The 20,768-nt window shown below is 39.9% G+C and overlaps 1 protein-coding gene across 3 annotated transcripts in view; it reads right to left on the bottom strand.

Annotated features, from left to right (window-relative positions):
• Nucleotides 1-18,679: 18,679 nt before the first annotated feature.
• The window catches only part of LOC135466758 (DNA polymerase lambda-like), a 59,085-nt gene continuing 56,996 nt past the window's right edge, over nt 18,680-20,768 (bottom strand). For 2 of the 3 annotated variants that reach the window (XM_064744424.1, XM_064744422.1), the window contains one exon: nt 18,680-20,050. In XM_064744424.1, the coding sequence (XP_064600494.1) occupies nt 19,943-20,050 (108 nt within the window). In that variant the 3' untranslated portion in view covers nt 18,680-19,942. The remainder of the gene's footprint in view (nt 20,051-20,768) is intronic. The other variant, XR_010444153.1, reaches the window with a different exon arrangement.

Below are 20,768 nucleotides of genomic sequence, written 5' to 3'. Positions count from 1 at the left end.
CGACAGCACGGATTTAGTTGACGTCAAGTTGAATGACGTAGCAGTAAATGTTGATGACGCGGTGCACATAACTGTTGAAAACACGGAAGTAGGTGACCACGACATACGGTGTGTTGATGACAGCGATCTCAGCCGCAGAGAAGATATTCTGTGTCATCAGCCAGATGTCTTGTTCGAATATGAAAGTGCTGTCTATACTGCCGAAGGTAATATCGCTGACATCAATGAAAAGGAAAAAATGTCTGGAGAAGATACAGTCATCAAGAATAACACTCAGGTAATGCAAGGTTGTGGTATGAAAGACACAGATGATAAAGACATTGCAGACGAATTTGGTGACAACGGCGAAACCATTACTGATTGTGACAATGGTGATGATGGTGATGATGATGATGTTAAGAATTTTGATACATTGTATGGTGATGTAGTTGGTTCCAGTGTCACTCAAGAAACCATCAGCATGGATATCTTATGTGGAGAAGACAACAATCTGGATAAAACCAGGGATGTCGCAGTGGATACTTTGGATTTATTTAGTTCCTGGCCACATGTCGGTTGTGATAATGAAGCCAAAGATGACAAAACGTTGGATGTTCTTGTTGGAAAGGAAAGATACTGTCCAAAGAGCCGATGACATTAGTGAGAAAAGCCATTCAGCTGACGTGGAAGCGATTATGGGACACCAAAGATAAAAATGAAGATTGTTCACGCGGCGCGCATGCTCCCTATGAAGAAGGCAAAGAAATATTTATTACAGACAGTTTAGCGGAATCATTAGAGAGCAAAGCGGAAAAGTCGGGCCGAGCCACGGCCGATAACCCATTACTGCGACCTCTGCTCAGTTCGATAAAACACCGCAAAGTGGCACCAAAGTCAAAAGATCGCAAGGTCGAACTTGAGAAGGGATCAAGAAAATTTATGTGTGATGTCGTAGAGTATATTTGAAGTGGAAGGATCGTTATGGGTGGTTGACTTGTAAGATCAGGAGACATACGCACAAGTCTTAGAATGGGCTGAGAATGGAAGAGTCTGCTCAATACTTCTTAATGTGCCAACGCCAGATCCGATTCGTGGGTCACTGTGTAAAACGCCCTTGATATTTTATCCCATGTTTAACCCAGCCTTATCTTTATGACAAAGTATAACTATGGGCATCGTGGAAGTCGAGAAATGCTCTTGATGAAACATCCCGAGTTGTGAACATTACCAATTTTTGGGGGCAATTCGTGCTTTGGCTATTTTTTTTTTTTAAACAAGCATCACAGAAAGTCCTGTTAAGGCCAACTTAGGCCCTGGGCAAAACTTTTTTACAGAGCTTTAATGGAATAGATGAAGCACGAGGGGAGCAGATTTTATTCCTTGCCACACGGAAGAAATGTACAGATGTAAGTTGATCATTTGATAAAAATCCTTGTATTCAATCTAGGCTAACAGCCCCACAACACAACTGTATTTACTCTTAACTGTTAGAATCAAAAGTTTTCTATCACAGATCTTATTCAAAATGTCCATGCAATAAAGAGCTTTTTTATTAAAATTTCACTCTTGCCGAATTTCAGAATTATTCATTTGTTTTTTTTTATAGGAAACTTTTAAAAAAATACCCAACAGCATGTATTCTTCAGGCAGCTAAGTTTTATCAAAACAGCGAAGGTAGTTCACAGTACGTGCAATGCGCAGTTGAAGCCTTACGGAAACTAAAATCCTTCCACTTTTACCAAAAAAGGAATGGAAATCAATTTTAAAAGAAACATTCTTCAAGTAAATTCATTCAGACACCTGATTTGTCGCTACTTGTCAGACCGGCAAGCCATTGGTAAACGAGACAGTGAATCTACCAACTAACTAACTACATGACTGACTAATATATCAATTAGACGATCAGTTAGCATATAGGTTAGTTAATGGGGCAGTTATATAGTGTAGCAGATGACACTCTTTTACAAAAAGATCTTACAATCTCTTCGAATAATAAACTAACAAGATAAGAACAGTGACACCAAGTCAGTCCGGCGGCCACATCCCTGGCTGATCACCCAGTGGTTAAAATATTTAAAACCACGAGCCAATCAGTATGTCAGGTAGTCATCAATTCCTTAATCATAAAATCATCCACTCAGTCATTCGATCAACACTTAGTGAAGTAGTCAAGTGATACGTTCAATTGTTCCAAAATTATCTCTATAAATGAATAAATCAGACCTGTCTTGGAGTATTTTAAATGAGCCATTCGTCAGTCTGTCAGTCAGTCACTAAGCCTAAGACAGGGAACGCTTCACCTACTCTTCCCATTGACCTAAATAATCGATCCACGAACGTTGGTGGAATGGAATCTTTCAGGGGTGTTGTCAACCTTAATCACGCTCCGTTTGGGTACCACTGTGTGAATTTCTTGCCTTTGTGTCTAGGTTGGAGTGGTCAAAAAGCCGGACGGGATCCCGGGGCGACTGGCATAGTGGTCAAGACAACTGCCTGTTATAAGACCGGTGAGAATGAAGATTAATGAATCCATTATTGTAGACGGGGGCAGCGCAATAAGACGGTAACGTGACAGCTCTCTCTATTCGCGAGCTAATCGAACGGCGGGATATTTGCTGGGGCATAAAAGCCTCTTTATCAATACTGCTTAATTGAATTGTGTCTGTCAAGGAATATATTGTCAGATTTACTTCAGTGGGACTCTTTCAAGGTCGTGGGGAACTTTTATTGCCACTGTCACAAAGTTTCTTCAAAGATTCAGTTTTGTTGATATTCTTTACTGTTCTTATTTTCTAGTGCACCAAAACGTTACTTCTGAAAATAAATTAGCAAGGAACACTACAAACATAACGGTTCAGGAATGCAAAGTTGCATAAAACTGCTGCTTTTTAGTTTTTTAAGATTTTTTAAGAGAGTCGAGATACACCAAGACACTGTTTACAAAAAAATAGCTTACAATTTTTTTCCTTAATATTTATGCTCAAAAGAGCGTTTAAAGGGGATAAGAGTTGAAAATAATAACAATATATTAAGAGAACCAAATTTAAATGGATAGATTATGTCATTCACTGTTACTCTTTAGCTGTGTCCAGCTCATGCTGGCTTCCTCTCTGGCCGTTCGTTGAAAGGTCTACCAGCAACCTGCCGATGGCTTTGCCCGGTTTCTTCCGATCATAATGCTGGCCGCAGTCGTATTTGTAAAACACCAAACACATAAGTAAGTGCACTGTTTTGTGGTTTGGGACATTCGCTGATGGGTATATTTGGACATTTACTGATTGGTAGGTTGCAGCATTCACTGATGGGTAGATTGTGATGTTTACTGTTTGGTAGATTTGGGCATTCACTGATAGGGAAATTGGGACATTCACTAATTGGTAGATTGAGGCAAGGACTGTTTGGCAGATTTGGGCATTTACTGATGGGTGGATTGTAGATTGGGACATTCACTGACAGGGAGATTGGGACATTCACTTATAGGTAGATTGGGACATTCACTTATAGGTAGATTGGGACGGGTACTGTTTAGTAGATTGGGACATTCACTACTGTGTGGATTGGGACATTCACTAATGTGTGGATTGGGACATTCACTGATGAGTAGATTGGGATGTTTACTGATTAGTAAATTGCGACATTCACCGATGGAAACATTCACTGATTGGCAGATTGGGACATATGGTTATTGGTAAATTGGAAAATTTACTGATTGGCGTATTGAGACATTCGCTGATGGCTACATTGGGACATTCCCTGATGCTTGACATTCACTGATGGATAGTTGGGACATTCTCTGATTGGTAGATTGGAACGTTTACTTTTTGGTAGATTGGGACATTCGCTGAAGAGTAGATTGTAATATTTACTGATTGATATATCAGGACATTCTCCGATTGCTAGATTGGGACATCCTCTGATTGGTAGATTCGGACATTCACTTATGGCTAAGTTGATACATTAACTGAGGGTACATTGGGACATTCCCCGATTGATAGAATGTGACATTCTCTGATTGATAGATTGGGATGTTTACTGTTTGGTAGATTGAGATATTCACTGACGGGTAGATTGAGAAATTCAGTGATGGGTAGATTGAGAAATTCAATGATGGGTAGATTGATACATTCACTGAAGGTAGATTGGGACATTCCCTGATTGGTAGAATGGGACATTCCCTGATTGGTAGAATGGGACATTCTCTGATTGGTAGATTGGGATTGGGATGTTTACTGTTTGGAAGATTGAGAAATTCAATGATGGGTAGATTGATACGTTCACTGAAGGTAGAATGGGACATTCACTGAGGGGTAAATTGAGACATTCTCTGATTGGTAGACTGGAACGTTTACTGTTTGGTAGATTGAGACATTCACTGATTGGTATATTGAGACATTCACTGATGGTAGATTGGGACGTTTACTATTTGGTAGATTGAGATATTCACTGAGAGGTAAATTGATACATTTTCTGATTGGTAGACTGGGACGTTCACTGTTTGGTAGATTAGGATATTCACTGATGGGTAGATTGGGACATTCTCTGATGGGTAAAGTGGGACATTCTCCGATTGGTATATTGTTACTTTTACTGATTGGTAGATTAAGTAAATGTGCAATCTACATTTACTGATTGCTAGATTTGGACATTCACTGATAGGTAGATTGGGATATGCACTGTTTGGTAGATTGCGGCATTCACTGATGGGTAAATTGGGACATTCTCCGATTGGTAAATTAAGACATTCTCTGATAGGTCAATTGGGACGTTTAGTGATTGGTAGTTTGGGACCATTCACTGATGGGGACTTTCACTGAGAGACATACTGTCCGATATGGTCGTTTAGCGGAGGAGTATACAGATTTCTAGGCATAACGAGAAATGTACAAGTTATAGAGCACAATAAGACATTCCCTGATTGTCCGATGGTGATGCCAAGTTGTAACATTAACTTCAGTGCAAATGATATTAAGCTGACGGCCAAAAGACACTTTACAAATAGTTCAAATCAATTTATTTTGCCAAAGCAAAAAACAGGATGACTGAAGTTTAATATATGGAAAAGACCAGTGACTTCAGATATTGAAAGTCTTGAGTAAGAAAGCCCTCAACAAAGCAGCGCTCAAATCATTTTACAAGTGAACAAACAGAGCAGAGGTAGAAAAACAGCCATTCCATCTTGGTTAACAATGGGCAGAGTATACAAAAAGCTGATTATTTTTAAAATCAGTCAATATCGAAACCAATCAATATCGTGTGTTGCCACACCATGCTTCAATGCATGCAAAAACTCAGACGCATAGAAAAATTCAGTCGTATGATGAGATGACTTGAGATTCATTGCCATTCATCTTGGAGAGCGAACGCCAGTTCTTGTCGGTTGACTGCAAGGTATGGCCGTTGTCTTACTCGACGACCCATGATATCCCAAAGGTGTTCTATGGGGGACATATCTGTGGAACATTCAGGTCACGGCAAGACGTTGACGTCGTTGGCGTCCAGGAAGTTCTGCGCAACTCGAGCTGTATGGGGTCTGGCGTTGTCATGCTGGTACAGAAGACCACGTGGCTGCTGTTGAAGGAATTGCAGGACAACAGGACGTAGAATTTCATCCACCTAACGTTGAGCTGTTAGGTTCCCGTGGACGATGACCAGTGGTGTTCGTTCCTCTCCACAAATCTCACCCCACACCATCACGCTGCCGCAACCAAACGGTAGCACCTCCTGGACGCATAATGCAGCCGTTCGATCGCCTCTTCGACGGTAAACTCGCTGTTTGCCATCGGCTCGGAACATGCAGAAGCGGCTTTCATCCGTGAAAACAAAACGTTGCCAATCACGTCGCTGTCAACGGCGTACAGTTCGAGCCCATCGCAACCTCTGGCGACCATGTTCGCCTGTCAACAACTGCCCTCTGAATGGTCGATAGGCTCTAATTCCGTGAGCCATGAGTCTCTGGACAGTCTGCCGACTGACCCGGTGACCTAACGCACTGATTGACGATGACGTCACTGTCTGGAAGCGGTTCCTCAAGTGTAAGGTGCGCAGGTAACCGTCTTCTCTGGGCGTAGTTACCCTAGACCTGCCTGTTCTTTGCCTGTCCGATGTCTGCCCTGTCTGTAACGTTACATCAAGTTTGACACAGTTACACGAGAGAAGGCGAAGGTCCTTGCAATGTGGACATGAGTGGCTCCCATGGATACCATACCCAGGGCCCTCTCGCGTTGTTGTGGAGTCAATCGAGGCATTACTTTGGTGCTTTTTAAACAATGTGCAAGTCCAGGACACTGTGTGTAACGTTTTTATACACTTATTACATGTGCAGTTGCGGCCAACCATGGGTCACGTGATTTTTCGTTGTCTCAAAACAAATTCGTGTGGGCATATATGACGTTTTGTCGCACATGGGAATATGCTTCTTACAATGTTTTCCTACAATAATTTGGTATTAATTTGCTGAAAAGGCTGGTTAAATTTAACTCATGGAGTCCTAAAGTTTCTTTTGGCCGTCATTTTATATGTAGATTTGTCGAATATCTTAGTGTTTGTCAACCGAATTAAGTACCCTGTTCCGAATATGCAAATATGTGGATTGGGCAGATCTGAAAATACCTGTGTATGTATATTATGAAATAATTTTGCTGGCATATTGACAAATATAATGATATGGAAACTGGAGCATGAACATACAGATCCTCCCTGTCACATGCTTCTGTGAGGAAGTGTGATTGCTGTGAATTGTTCATTTAATTTCATTTTTACCTAGCACTGTACACAAATTGTATTCACATTATACGAGGGCACTTGGTTTCATGGGAGGATTACTGACGGTAGTTACTTGGACAATACACAAGTAACACAGTTCAAAAGAAAACAAGTTTAACATTTTCATGCCAAGACAAATCTTTGCCAGATCCTGGCAAATATTGTGTGGCAGATAAAAATATTGATTGACAGATTAGGAAGTTGGCCTACGTTAACTAAAAAAGTGTACCTTACACAACAGCGCTAACTTGGGACATTGTATATCCACGTGTTACAAAAAACAGGCAATGCATCTCGGTGGTTCCAGAAAAACGCACGAGAATGATTGGCATAGGAAGAGCCAGTTGTCACCATTAAGTGACAACTTTCACAAACAGACGGCAATCGTTTAAGACAGATGAGACAGATGGGGTAAATGAAGCAAAGAATCGGCCCTGTACTTGGGAGACGTGTATCGACGAGCTGAAGTGGTTGACATGCAGGGAGTGAGGGAGGGGAGGTGTGAAGGTTTTGGGGGGAGGTATTCCTTTGCAAATACTGAGTCTATTTGGAATGGAGATACGGGGGCCTCGGGAAACACACCATCTTGATAACTTTGAAGAAATATGAAAGACTTTTACTCCTGTGCAATGTAAACTGCCATGTTACGATCAATGGGCTGAATGTTTTGTATCGATGCTGATTTATAGGTTTCGATGTGAGGGTCAGAAATTGGAAGTTCATCTTGAAATAGTAATGGAAGTGACCGTTTGGCTGAGCCTCGCTAGGGAGAGTATCAGGGATGTAATATTAACGACACAGCTGTTGCGCAGCCGTAGACGTTGAGATCCCGCCATGGCCAGACTCTCTGGCTGGCGGGAGTTATTAATTGTGATCATCGCTGGAGACTTCGGGTTTAGAACTGATTTAGCGCCGATTTTCATGGAGCTATATACTGATAATATTTGCATGCAGGTTGAGAGAAAGGTTTCTTTCAATGGCAGGAGCTCGCCACGGTATGGCTGAAATATCGCCGATGTGGCGTTAAGCCATAATCATTCATTCATTCAATGGCAGGAGTAGATGCACACAACATTATTGCCTCTTAAGCTGGAAAATTACATGTCTTAAATTTAGGATGTCCTTAAAAAAATGTACAGTAAACTTTCTTGAGTGACAAAAAATGAATTTTGTATGAATATTTGCTGCATTTTCTTTAGCAGTTGGACATGATATGTCTACGTTAGAATTATTGACCGGACATTTATCACGACACAGTGCATGCATTTTAAGATATCATAACAGGTTTCTTGGTCGTCCAAGCCCAGTGGCACTGGCCGTAGTCACAGCTCTTAGTATCTGTTGGCATAATCGATACCAATCAATGTAGACCATAAACTGGAGATGTTCAAAGAGGATCAGCGCGTGCCTTTAGGACGGCCGACCTAGTCTAGTCAAATGACCATGATCAAAGAATCGTGTCCTTGATAAAGAATCCGATCTGGTAAGAAACTCTTAGATTTATTCATGCCATAACGGAGGCATCTATAACCACATGTTCAGCTCACATGGTTGTACCCTGTTGTATACGAGCGTGCTTGTTAGCCACATGCAAGGGTGGGAGGAGGATGCCCTGCATGAGAAGTAAAAACAATTTCTGAGCGTAATTTGTATCGATGGCTCACTTCATTAGCACTGATTAATTAGCATAGATAGGGGTATTGATGGTCTACCATGGCCAGTTCGAACAGTATACAAAGAAATTATCTGAAAATTTGTGCGTTCTTTTACTTGTTTGAAAAATGGCGGAAACTGGCGATGGACAATTATTTCAGAGATGTACACCAGTCAGTTACTCACACGCTGGGCGACTATTTAAGCTTTTAGTTTGAACGCGATGGATTCAAATGATCAGAAAAGGTTACAGTTACGGGGAAAAAAAAACACATTCATACAGAGACTTTTACAGAAGGCAGAGGTTTATGAAGGGCAACCATTTCGCCCATTTTATTTGAAACACTGGTTTTATTAGTCCTCGAATAATTTGTTGACTCCAAAAACCCCCAGTATAGCCTAGTGTCTTGATAGGTTTTTTACTTCAATGTACTTCATGCATTTGAACCAACGAGATCTAGGTGGCAGCCTGCGACTTTATTCGTCAAGGTTGGATGTGTTGCAGCGAGCACAACACTTCAGTTCAACTACTAGAGTGCCCGTTGAAAATACTTGACATCGAGAATACGGCGTAAATGGCAGGCCCCTACTTCGAATAATATTCATGTGAAATCAAAAGATTTCATCACTGCCTTATTTCCATACACAACATGCAAATAGTCGACACTGAGTTTCACTGCAGTACAAATCAATCGGATGAGTGGTTGTGGTTAAATCGATGGACAAACATGCCAGACATATACACAGTACCGATTCCTTCCTTTATAGTTATAAATGAGCCATCGATGTCCCCTTTAGTATAAGTTGACTTAAACCACTGATCATCCTCGAAAGATTTGTGACGACGGATTCACTACTTGAACATGCACAATCCGACTCTAAACACTAATGATAGCCGTAGATGGTAGATCATCTGGTTCGTAGATCCGGGGTTCAATCCCGATCCTAGTCATACCTAAGACTTTAGCATCGGTAATCTTGATTGTACCAAATACTGGTACGTGTAACCATTTGCCAGCTATCTCAAGATCGAATTTACTATATGCTGTACTTTTTTTATAGGGGAGTTTCGAGTTGGAGCTCTCTTATCATCAAAGGTAAAAACAGTGCTACTGTGTCATGTGAATGGTGAAAAATGTCAGGCAACCTTTGTTGACATCAACACCTTTTAATGATCGCCTGTCTCACCCTTTTCCAGAGGCACAAATGACACCTCTTTCCTTTAGGAACTTCTCGAGTTCACAAACATTCAGATTCTCAATCTTCTCTATCATTCATTCACTCTAAATTTTTATGGCACTTTTTTCAGACCCCCCCCCAACCCCGTTATAATGAATGTGATCAAAAATAGTTGCCTAACATTTTTGACAGGTCACATGACACAGTTGGACTTTTTCTACCTTCAACGATAAATGAGGTCGAACTCGAAACGAAACTCCCCTACTATATCAGTACAATGTGGCTGAACAGACCTTCACGTCTGGTGTCTGTGGGATTGGGGCTGGTGTGTCACAAGGAAACACCGTCGGAATAATATGGCCGAAATAATGTCGAAAAAGACGATAAACCGAAATCAAACAGACAAATCATGACTGACAACATTAAAATAAATCAAATGGCATCAGCATTTAGACAAATACTTCTAGCCAAAAAAAATTATCCCTTCCACCACATTATGGGGAAAGTAAGAAATTAGTCGCATTGCCAGCTGAACAATATTATACGTGTAACAGAACCTATTTTATCTGATGAATAAGAAAAAACATAACCTTTTGGATCCCACTTTGAAGATTGTATTAAGCCACCTGTTGAGCTCCTGAAACACTCAACCGGCTTTGAGTAAGGTTAAACACGGGGTCGTGGATAACCAACCAATATTAATGAATTTACCCAGCGATAAAGGAGACAAATAGCATGACTTAAGTGGGAAAAGGCACATTCTGCAAGGCCTAAATGGGCTTTGTATTGCGTTAACCTACATCCTTTGTTCCAGAATCGGGTTTAACAGATGAAGGTTCAGTCCCATCTTTTCACGGCCAGACAGAGGTCAATGACATCTGATTTAGTCAGCCGCCGCAAACATGCCAACCTAGGCTAACAATATCACGCTGATAACACGCAGCGCTGTTCTGGGTCAGGATATCATCAACGTCACATTGATTGGTTGATTGATTGATTGTTTGATTGTTTTTTATTAACGTCATACTCAATAAATTTTTCACTTATTTGGCGATGGGTCAGTTTTGCGTTCAGGAAACCGTTGTGCCCGAGGTAAAACACCGACCTTTGGCAAGTTACAGACAACGTTCCACTCCTACGAACTCCATAGCAAGGGAGAAAACACTTATTAAAGAGACTACGTGCGTATCCCTGGTACTGATTACTGACGGTCTTGCAAGAGCTTGTAATTCATTTCACGGATAAAGTTCCTCACGAAAGAAAACACACCTGAAGCTGACATTTTTGAACTAGCGTGTTGTAAAATCAGCTTTTTTTAGGTTGACACAAGTACATTTTCTTTCATTTCTTCGGAACTGACGAAAAATATGTTACCACTTTGCCTACAAAACGTCATCGAAAAGGCAGGAGTGAACAAAAGACGGTAGAGCTTGGACCCGATCCATTTCGGCGGTAAGCGTTCTTTATTCCAGGACACCATACATGAACCCACCATTCACTCATATTTATTTATTTCATTGGTGTTTTACGCCATACTCAAGAATATTTCGCTTATACGACGGCGGCCAGCATTATGGCGGAGGACAGAGCCCGTGGCAAACCCATGACTATCCGCAATTTGCTGCCTTCCCACCTACCTTCCCACCTACAGCCGAAAGGAAGCCAGCATGAGTTGGACTTGAACTCACAGCGACTGCATTGGTGAATGGCTACTGGGTCATTGAGCCACGCAGGGGCGTTAACTACCTCGGCCACGGAGGCCCCCGCTGTCGGGAATATTGCACTGAAACATTCTCGAGAGCAAGGTATTGGCTTTACAATTAAAAAAAAAAGAAATTAACGTAAGCGAGAAACACATTTTTTAAATCATTTAGTGTTTCTAAGCAATATTGGATGCATTTGGGAAGCATGGTCCTATTATTGATTTTTGTTTAAAGTACTCTGATCTAAACCAAATGATCACCGTACGTCACTTTGAAACAAATAACCACTGTTATAAATTTGTGTCTGTCTTTATATTACAGCAGAGACCAACCACTTTGTTGCAACAAAAACATAATGGAAACAGTGGTTTAACTTTTAAAATGCTGACGAATGCATCTGCTTTTAACGGCCAGTGCCTGACCTGTAATGGTGTATTTTGGCATAAAATGAATCAAACAATATAGTTATTTAACACGGGAAAACACGTAGTAACAGGTTAAAAGAATGCTTCCGTCGCTAGCACGTCTTTTCTGCCTCTCTCTTTAAAATAAACCGAGGTGAGGTGATGGTTTGCTGACGACAGTGAACACATAAACAGTATTCACTATGTTTCGGCTTCAAGTCAGCCCGCAATTAGACTAACATGTTAAACTAAGATGGTAGAATCCCCCCAGCTGCTACCCACCTGATGTGCTTGAGGAGGAAGGCCGAAATCGTCAAATGCAATTAATTTTTTCAAAGTCAGTCAAAAGTGAAGAGCTACAGATTGTACACAAGTAGCCAGTTGATCTATCTCAAGGACATACGAGGCACGGGATGAAACCGGGCACTGGACACGGAAAAGGAGAGTTTTGAGTCCGAACTCTTTCGTCAATAATGTAAAAACAGTCCTACTGTATCATTGTTTAGTAGTGGTAAGATTCCAACCCTTTCTCCAGGCCTGAATCTTACTGCTACCATCATATTTACAGGTTACAAGATAACACATAACTGCCCACTTTTAGCGATAAAAAATGTTCGAGCTGAACTGTGACAATAGCGGATCCACTCGCTCTCACCATTTGTGCCGACTTCGAAGAAATGAGTGATTGGGTTTTAAAGCCACCCTAGGCGGCGTTTCTGCCATATCGTACCTTGTGCGGTCTTTGAGACAAGAACTGGTCGACGAATTTCGCAGTGTCGTTTTCTTTTCTCTCCAAACTTTCTTTGGTGAATTCATTTCTTCAATTTTGTGAGCCTGTTAGTACGTCACAGTACGTGTGATACATAAATAGGTATCATATCTCGGCTAGCGTGGGCTTCAGAATGTCAGCCGACATCACTATTAAAATAAGACGGGCATACAAAGCTCGAAACTCAGAAAGCACAAAACCGTTGAGGTTCCAACAAAATTTGCGACAAGTCCTCAAATAATATGGTGTTTCTTGTTTTGTATTGTTTTGGTTTTATTATACTATTATACTATTGGCTACTATTATAAAATTTAGACGAACAGTTAGAATAAACCAAATAACTGAGGTAAACTGACAACAGGCCAGATTGCATTGGTTACGTAGGACCATTTGCCAGCTATCACACTCTCGTCGCTGATCTTGTATCTTGTTTTACACCCTGTGCAGTAAGTCTTTAATTATATTCGAATCATTTTATCAGGACCCGCTCTCCTTCTACCGGTAGGGTGCCAGTGAAGGATCATCATGCTCTTGTGCATGGTGATCCTTCCAGAGACAGCTATGTATTTTCTGTATTATGTGAAGGCAATTGTTTATGATTTATATTATAGTATTCACTAGGCAAACCCGACATCCTTGGAATCATCCATAGTCCGCTTGTTTTCCAACAAGGTTAGTTCAACTAGCAGATCAAGGGAGATCACTCTAAACAACCTACCTACTGTCAGATCCAAGCTCATCGTCATGAATTACATCTGCTGGTCGTTACATGCACGGCAAGCCGTTTTGGTATTTCTTTATTGTTCCTGTTTATATGTCCAGTGCAATGGCGATTCGGGTCCAAACTAAAATGACCACTGTTTTTCTTTTGCAGTGCATGAGTGATACGTTACCGTACCAGTTTCCCCATAAAACATCATCACAAGGGCAGGAATGAGCAATTCACAGCTTAGGCCCGAATTACTTTTGGCGGGAAAGGTTCTCAATAATCCTTGCACATATATAAAATAAACAGGTTTTTTTTTCAAATGTGTAATTCTTTTGTACATATGTGGAAATAGTTTGTACCTATACCCCCTCTCCACCCTCACAAAAAATTGATTTTGTGCAAAAGCTTTCCACATATGTACTACTGATGAAAAAAGAAACTTAATCGTAAAATATGGGAACACGGGAAAATACGGGAATTATGACCAGTTCATGTACCGCCTCATTAAATGAGCGTACATTAAAATCCCATTGAAGATCCCATGTCTTAGAAATAGGCGTTTACGTAAATGTTTTCACCGAATTTATTGTTTATCGTTTTACATCATTTACAGACGATCGATATGTAGTTACATCAAAATATTAAATTCCACAGCAAGCCGAAGGGGATAAAATAATAAAAACAGCCTCTCAAATCCTTGCCTCTAGTGGCACTTTGTCATGCGCAAGACAGACTACTAAATCTATTGTTGATATCAGCATGTTTGCAAGGAACTTTGCAATCTGCTGTAGGGGTTTCCATATACCTGTAAATCATGAAGCTTGGGGAAAAAACACGAAACCAATGAAATAAATAAAGTTACACAATAACACAATTAGTACGCAATATGTGTTATGACAAAAGCCATGTAATATAACAGTAAGCCAGTTGGATGACAGTATGTTTCAGGACGAAATGCTTCTTTTTTATCACCTTTTTCATGTTCTGAAGGACAATAAAATTCAAACTGCTCTCCGTTGTGTTGCCCACTTAACTGACTCCTTGTCCGAGTTCTAACAGAAACGATCAAAAAATACTACCCATAAATGTGTTTGGATTAATACTTTTCAGATACTCACAATCATATATCAGCCTTACTAGTGAATCATTCACGTCGGAACAACGAGAGGGGGTCGGGATATTAACAAGAGTGACAGTGATTAAGAATAAGAAATTTGTCAGCAAATAGAAAAGTAAATGTGACACGAATCTCAATATAATTTAGCAAATTGAATCAAATCAACACATAATTTGAAATCACAATTTTTAAAATTAACAGTTGACAATATGCGAAAAACAGAAATCCTGGAAGTATTGCAAAAGCACTACATTTCTCTTATAGGGGCCTCCGTGGCTCATTTGGTTAGCGCGCTAGCGCAGCGTAATGACCCGGGAGTCTCTCACCAATGCGGTCGCTGTGAGTTCAAGTCCACCTCATGCTGGCTTCCTCTCCGGCCGTATGTTTGAAGGTTTGCAGCAACCTGCGGATGGTCGTGGATTTCCCACTGGCCGCCGTCGTATAAGTGAAATATTCTTGAGTACGGCGTAAAACACCAATCAAATAAATAAATAATAAATTCTCTTATAGGCTGAAGCTTCAGAATAATAACTAGGACAATCAAAAAAATAAGTTAATTGTCTGAATGATACTAGAATGTATTCTGTTATTATAATATAATACTCTGACATTATGAACATAATATTCGGTTTGTCTAATAGAATCTCTACGGTGAATTAATAGAATATGTGTGTTATATTTAACAAAACAATATGCTGCAATAACAGAATACAATCTAACATCATTAAGACAACCGACTTTGGGTTAAAATTAACAAATTATTTGTTTTTAATGTACCACATCAGAACAAAAAATAGGAATAATTTTGGTAGACAATCGATCAAAGGGCCAAAGACGCGAAACTGGCCTTTCACTTGTCTTGGTAAAGACAGGTTTCAATTCAGAATAACCAATGCCTGAAATTTGAACTTAATTCAATACTTCAAAATTCCTATTCAGTAGGATGAACCGGTTTCAGAATGTCTGGAAACCAGTACCAAAAACTGGGTAAAAACATCCATAATTTTGTCGGGAATGGACTAAACCGGCCCGAAACTTAACCTTTGTCTGAAACTTGTCATGGACAAAATGTGTAACAAGATTAAAGAGGAACAAAATTTTAAAAATGACACTATAGGCTAAAAAGAGTACATTTATTTCTATCTAGTGGTGCCTGCTGCATAATTTTGCGCTTTTTCCTCGCCATACATGTACAGCCTGAAAACGGCAAGCTGGTATAAATCGCTGAGTCCATCGCATCCTCCATCTTTAACACCATGTAATACATGCTGGGTGTGTGTTGCCTCTCAGCTAAATAATGAGAGCCGTTAAAACTGCCGGCTTGTTCGTGTAAATTCGGAACCTACGTCCAACATTCCGGTTTCCCGATCGTCAAGCGGAAAACGAACTGTACTGTTGGCTACCTACTGGGAAGAAGAGTTCTACCGGAAATGTACGAGCTGCAGTTCGGCGATTTCCGACGGAAATTCTCCTCCTAACAGTTCTTAGGCAAAATGGAGTCCCCCACAGCGGATTTTGGCGCTGACTTGATTTACAATTTATCAACTTGAGGTACATATTAGAATTTTTATGGCATGCACCTGCGAAGAAATGCGCACTCTTTTCAAATGGTATTTGTTTGATATTTAAATTTTTCTTCTCCTTTAAGTTCAATAAATTGAGCTGTTTTACCAACAAACATATCTGGGAAACTGTCAAGGTTCAAAACAGGGCAAAAAACGGCCATATTTTGCAGAGAATAGACACATCGTCGTAGTCATGATAGTCAAGCCCATGTGATTTGTGACGAAGTAACAGACTGAACCTATAGACGGGACAGTAAACCTGTAGTTCCTTCCCGTTTCGGTATGGCACGAAAAATCAGGAACCGCAGGTTGCTGCAAAATCTCCCAACGGAAGCCAGCTGGACTTAAACTGGCAGCCATCGCATTGATGAGAGTCTCTTGGGTCATTGTGCTGTGCGAGAACGCTAACCACCACGTGGATACATTTTATGGGATGATGTATATAACTAAGCAGAAATTCTCAAAACAAATAGCATTGGCTAATAATGGGAACGGCACCCTCATTTATTGTTTTTACAGCACAAACAAGGTGAGGCGTGTCTAAAAATTTCAGTTTGCAGTCAGCTACATATACATGTATGCAGGTGTGAATCCGAAGGCGCCGCCTGCAATTTGGCGAATTTCACTTGTTGTTATCGTGTTGTTTGAAATGTGTGTGTACTGGTATTGCTCAATCGCTGAACCAGTTCAGGGAAGATTGTAAGAGACAATGTGATCTATACGTTAAAGATAACAGCATGAGCAGCAAGAAACCTTAGAGCCTGTGATTCCGGGACTTCGTTATACCAAAGTTTCTATTTTCTGCTACACGTTAGGTAAATTCTGCTGGCATACATGCATTATTAATAATCCTATTTAACTTTGTTTTGAGTCTCGCGGGTCAACTCAACATATGACATGTACATTTCCACAAAGGCTTTCATACAGGTCAATTCAGTGTGACACTTTACCGCTGAAACCAATGCCTACATCTGAGGAGCAAGTGGGTGAGAGAGGGTTTATGTAAATTTGGCATCCAAAACAGGCCCGGACTTCCAAGTAAAGATACATCCGGGGTTTGCCAAAGGACGATTGGCTGAGACAACTGGCTTTATTCTCCATTCTATAAATGGCTTAAGGTAGTCTACAGGAATAGATACTGCCACATGACGCTTTGGGCTCGCATTGTGTGAAACAAGAGGCACAGAACTAAAACATTTCGATATAATACACAATAACAGACACACGTAAACATCTATACGGAAAGGTCAGTTAATCGATTGAGATAAACTGAACACACCTGCTTCTAGCTAATGAGGCACTTTTCCGCCTCATGTAATTGGGAACAAAGCAATGTAGTATATATTATGCATTCGTGCTTTGGCGCTCAGGATTTATGAACAAACTACTAACGTAGTGCTCATGCATTACACAAGAATAATAGTCAATCCTGCTTGGACCCTGACTGCTCCTGCGCGAGAAATGGTACCGATATATAACATTTTTAATTGACTGACTGCTTCCTTGATGTTGGTTTGTTAGCTTCATTGATTTATGTCTTCTATAGGACAAAGTTTTTCGCACATGGTGATTGAGGTCGCCTTCGTCATTAAAAGGCACCTTGGCTCAACACTTCTCGCCTACAGACGTCAGTTCCAAGCTTGTGTAAATAACACGTTAGTCTGGTGATACACTGCAGCGTTACAAGAACCACCTCCGCTTTCTTAGCACAACTATACACAAATCACTGACGTATTACAGAGGGAAAAAACAAAAGATTACATCGCTTGGAATGACTTGTCCCCAGTATAGATATATTTACCGATATCTTAGTACGGTACACTGACACCCTGCTGCCCAGTATTTGACATCGTTATAATACGCAGCGTCTCGTCGGGGAAACACCAACGCTGCCTAATTAAAACTTTCGGTATTGGTGACAGTATGATTCTCGGCGCGCCAGATCAATGTTTTACACTACTAAAAGTCTTGCGTATATCGAGGTAAATTAATAGAAGGACAAACTATTAATGGTTCAGACAAAAGTACCATAAATGTAACTGAGAATACATGCATGTAACCTCGTAATACGCATATCCTACAAAGAGAAGAAAACATACCAAGGATGTGAAAATGAGATGATACAGCGTGGAAACGTATTTCCAAATATAGTCTTTAGATGAAACAGCGCAAAAAGACGAAAGATGTTAGATGAAAAAGACAAAATTCTAGTGCAAATACATTTATTTACCGTGTTGCATTTACAACATTATTACCCAAAGACAGTATATAATAAGATGTAGTCCTACCATACTAAAATATTTTCAAGTAACCTTTTCTCTTGAAAGAAAAATTTAAACAAATATTTAAGACCATATTTACCACTAACTTTTCGCATTGTTTCATCTGAGCTTTATGCAATTTTCATGTTTTCTCCACCTTTAAATTAAGACTTGTCCCGCAAAGACGTTTGCGCGACGTATGTAGCAAAATGAGCATTTCACAAATGAAACGTCTATAGTATACATGAAACTATTGACCAAATCGATTTGTGAAAAACTTCGTTGTTGATCTCTACAATACTGTGTAAACCTACGATATATATGATGTCAATGAGATTTCTTTGTTGCCAAGCACAAGTCGTGTTGCTCTAAATTTCTCTCAAGCTGTCGCAGTTTGTATTTAGTGGATACGTCAAGTAGCCGTTAAGTATACCCGTGCTTATCCGACCACGTGTATGTGGAATAAAGGCAGAGGATTAAGCCCACATTTTGTAGGTGTGGATAATATCGACAAAGCTTTAAACATGTCCGTATACACGGTCAAAGAAACCGCAAACAGCGACTGCAGGAGACGCGTGTCTATAAAGAAAATGAATTTATTTTGCATAAATCGTGACTAAGACATTGGCATTAAGACAGCTATCAAACAAAATCTTAATAAATTATTGAAAATGTCCAATGGCCGGTGACCATTTAAGTACATTAATTCATGAATGTTAAATACATTAGAGAATTAATCTTTGGTATAAAACTATAAATTTTATGCACTCAAAATTTACATCATGCGTGTATGTGCTACATTCATATTTACTAAACCCGTTTGGCGATAATTAAATTCTATTAAATACTTTTGCAAAATTCGGGACACATTTAGCAATACTATATTCCAATTATAAGGGGTTAAATATTCATTTCGAGGAGTATGTACATTTCATTATATTAACTTTGTATAAGATAAGATATCACATAAAATCAGGTAAATAAAAATCTAGATAAAGGTAAATAAAAACCTACATAAAAGTAATTAAATATACGCCTTAAACTTCGGTTAATATTGCCACCAAGTACACATGCTAGCATGTTCCAACTGAAACAAAAAGACATGAGCTTACTTGCGACTGTTTCATGAAGTTATCGGGTTATGTCCACTGATATTTATTAATACACCCAAGGTATAAACAACCCTAATGAAATCTTTCTACACCAAAACTTTACGTCCAGTTCTTGACATAAAATTTTATATGTCAAGGTTGCCATGTGAGCTGGAATGAAGTGAAAATACAAAATACTGTACAATGTACTAAATGTTTCTTGCCCATAGGTACAGTTGTAAGGGATAGCCTGTTTCCGACGTAATGGAGGCATAGACCCAACGACCTTGGAAAAAAGGATCAAGGTCAATGGAAAATAATAGGGTTCTTGTATTTGTATGGGCGTATTTGTTATTTTTAAAGTACGGTAAAGAGATATTGTATTTACCAACCTGTCACAAAATCCTTAATTAATCTTTTCTAACTTTAATGATCCAAAAACGCCTTCAATTTGCAAAGTTCAAACGAACAGTTGTGTTATTTTCAACTACTGAGTGCTGATGTAGTAGAAGACGGGTAAAAACCAATTCATGAACAACCAAAATGTAAGAATTTTCCGAAACATGCACCTTCAAAGATACATCTAACAACTAGATTTTTGACAACACTAAAGTGCAACACCTGTACGTCAGCAGAATGAAGAGGAAATCATGTTGAAAATAATCACAATACAGGTTATTTCAAAAATTAAATTCATATCTATATATATATATATATGAAATTTAATTTAATATACATGAGTTCAGTAGACTAATGGTCCCGTTCATCAGGTGGTCGATATGGAATCCCCATGTGACGGAATATGGATTCCTCAGTCGGTGTAGGCAGCGCAGTGCCTTCAAATATTTTCTCCCCTCCCTAGCGAACAAAAACAAAAACATCAAACACTTAATCAACGATTTTTTTGAAAATTTATTTATTTATTTGACTTGTGCTTTATACTCTCTAGCATGGCGGTCAGGCTTATGGATGAGGACCGCATCGCCAAGCAGCTTGACACATCTCCTGACCTAAAGCCGTAGCCAAGATTAAAAATCGTTACACTTGACTCAAGCACGGCTCTCTCGCAGTCTTATGGCGCTTCTTCCACTTCAAAAGCTCTGCACCAGTAACATTCCAGGGCCATGGCATCTTTGCATTAAGTGCTACACTGAAAAATTAATCTGTTAACTGTAACAGAAAGTCTTGTTTGAGTGATGCTAGAATGAATTCTGCTATTGCGGCAAATTTTCAATAGTCTGTAAGTCAAAAACTATGACAGCTAAAATTTAATTTGCACCGAATTATAGCTCATTGTATGCGCTTTCGGTGTTATCTGAACATAAATGACCTACGATTACTGGTTTTCGCGCGAGAAGCATGACTAGCATCACTCTCTTTCAGAAATACAAATTTATTTATCTATTTGGCGTTTTAGGCCGTGCTGAAGAATATTTCACTTACGGCGACCAACATTACAGTGGATTTGAACTCATAGCAACCGCATTAAAGAGAGGCACCTGGGTCATCGCTCCGTGCTGGCGTGCTAATCCCCCTCGGCCACGGAGGCCCCCAATCCATCTATTTTAACCTAGTC

Source organism: Liolophura sinensis, chromosome 6 (assembly GCF_032854445.1).
Source record: "Liolophura sinensis isolate JHLJ2023 chromosome 6, CUHK_Ljap_v2, whole genome shotgun sequence".
Lineage (NCBI taxonomy): Eukaryota > Metazoa > Mollusca > Polyplacophora > Chitonida > Chitonidae > Liolophura > Liolophura sinensis.
Note: the sequence above shows the minus strand (reverse complement) of the source record. Positions and strands in the feature narration are given on the sequence as shown.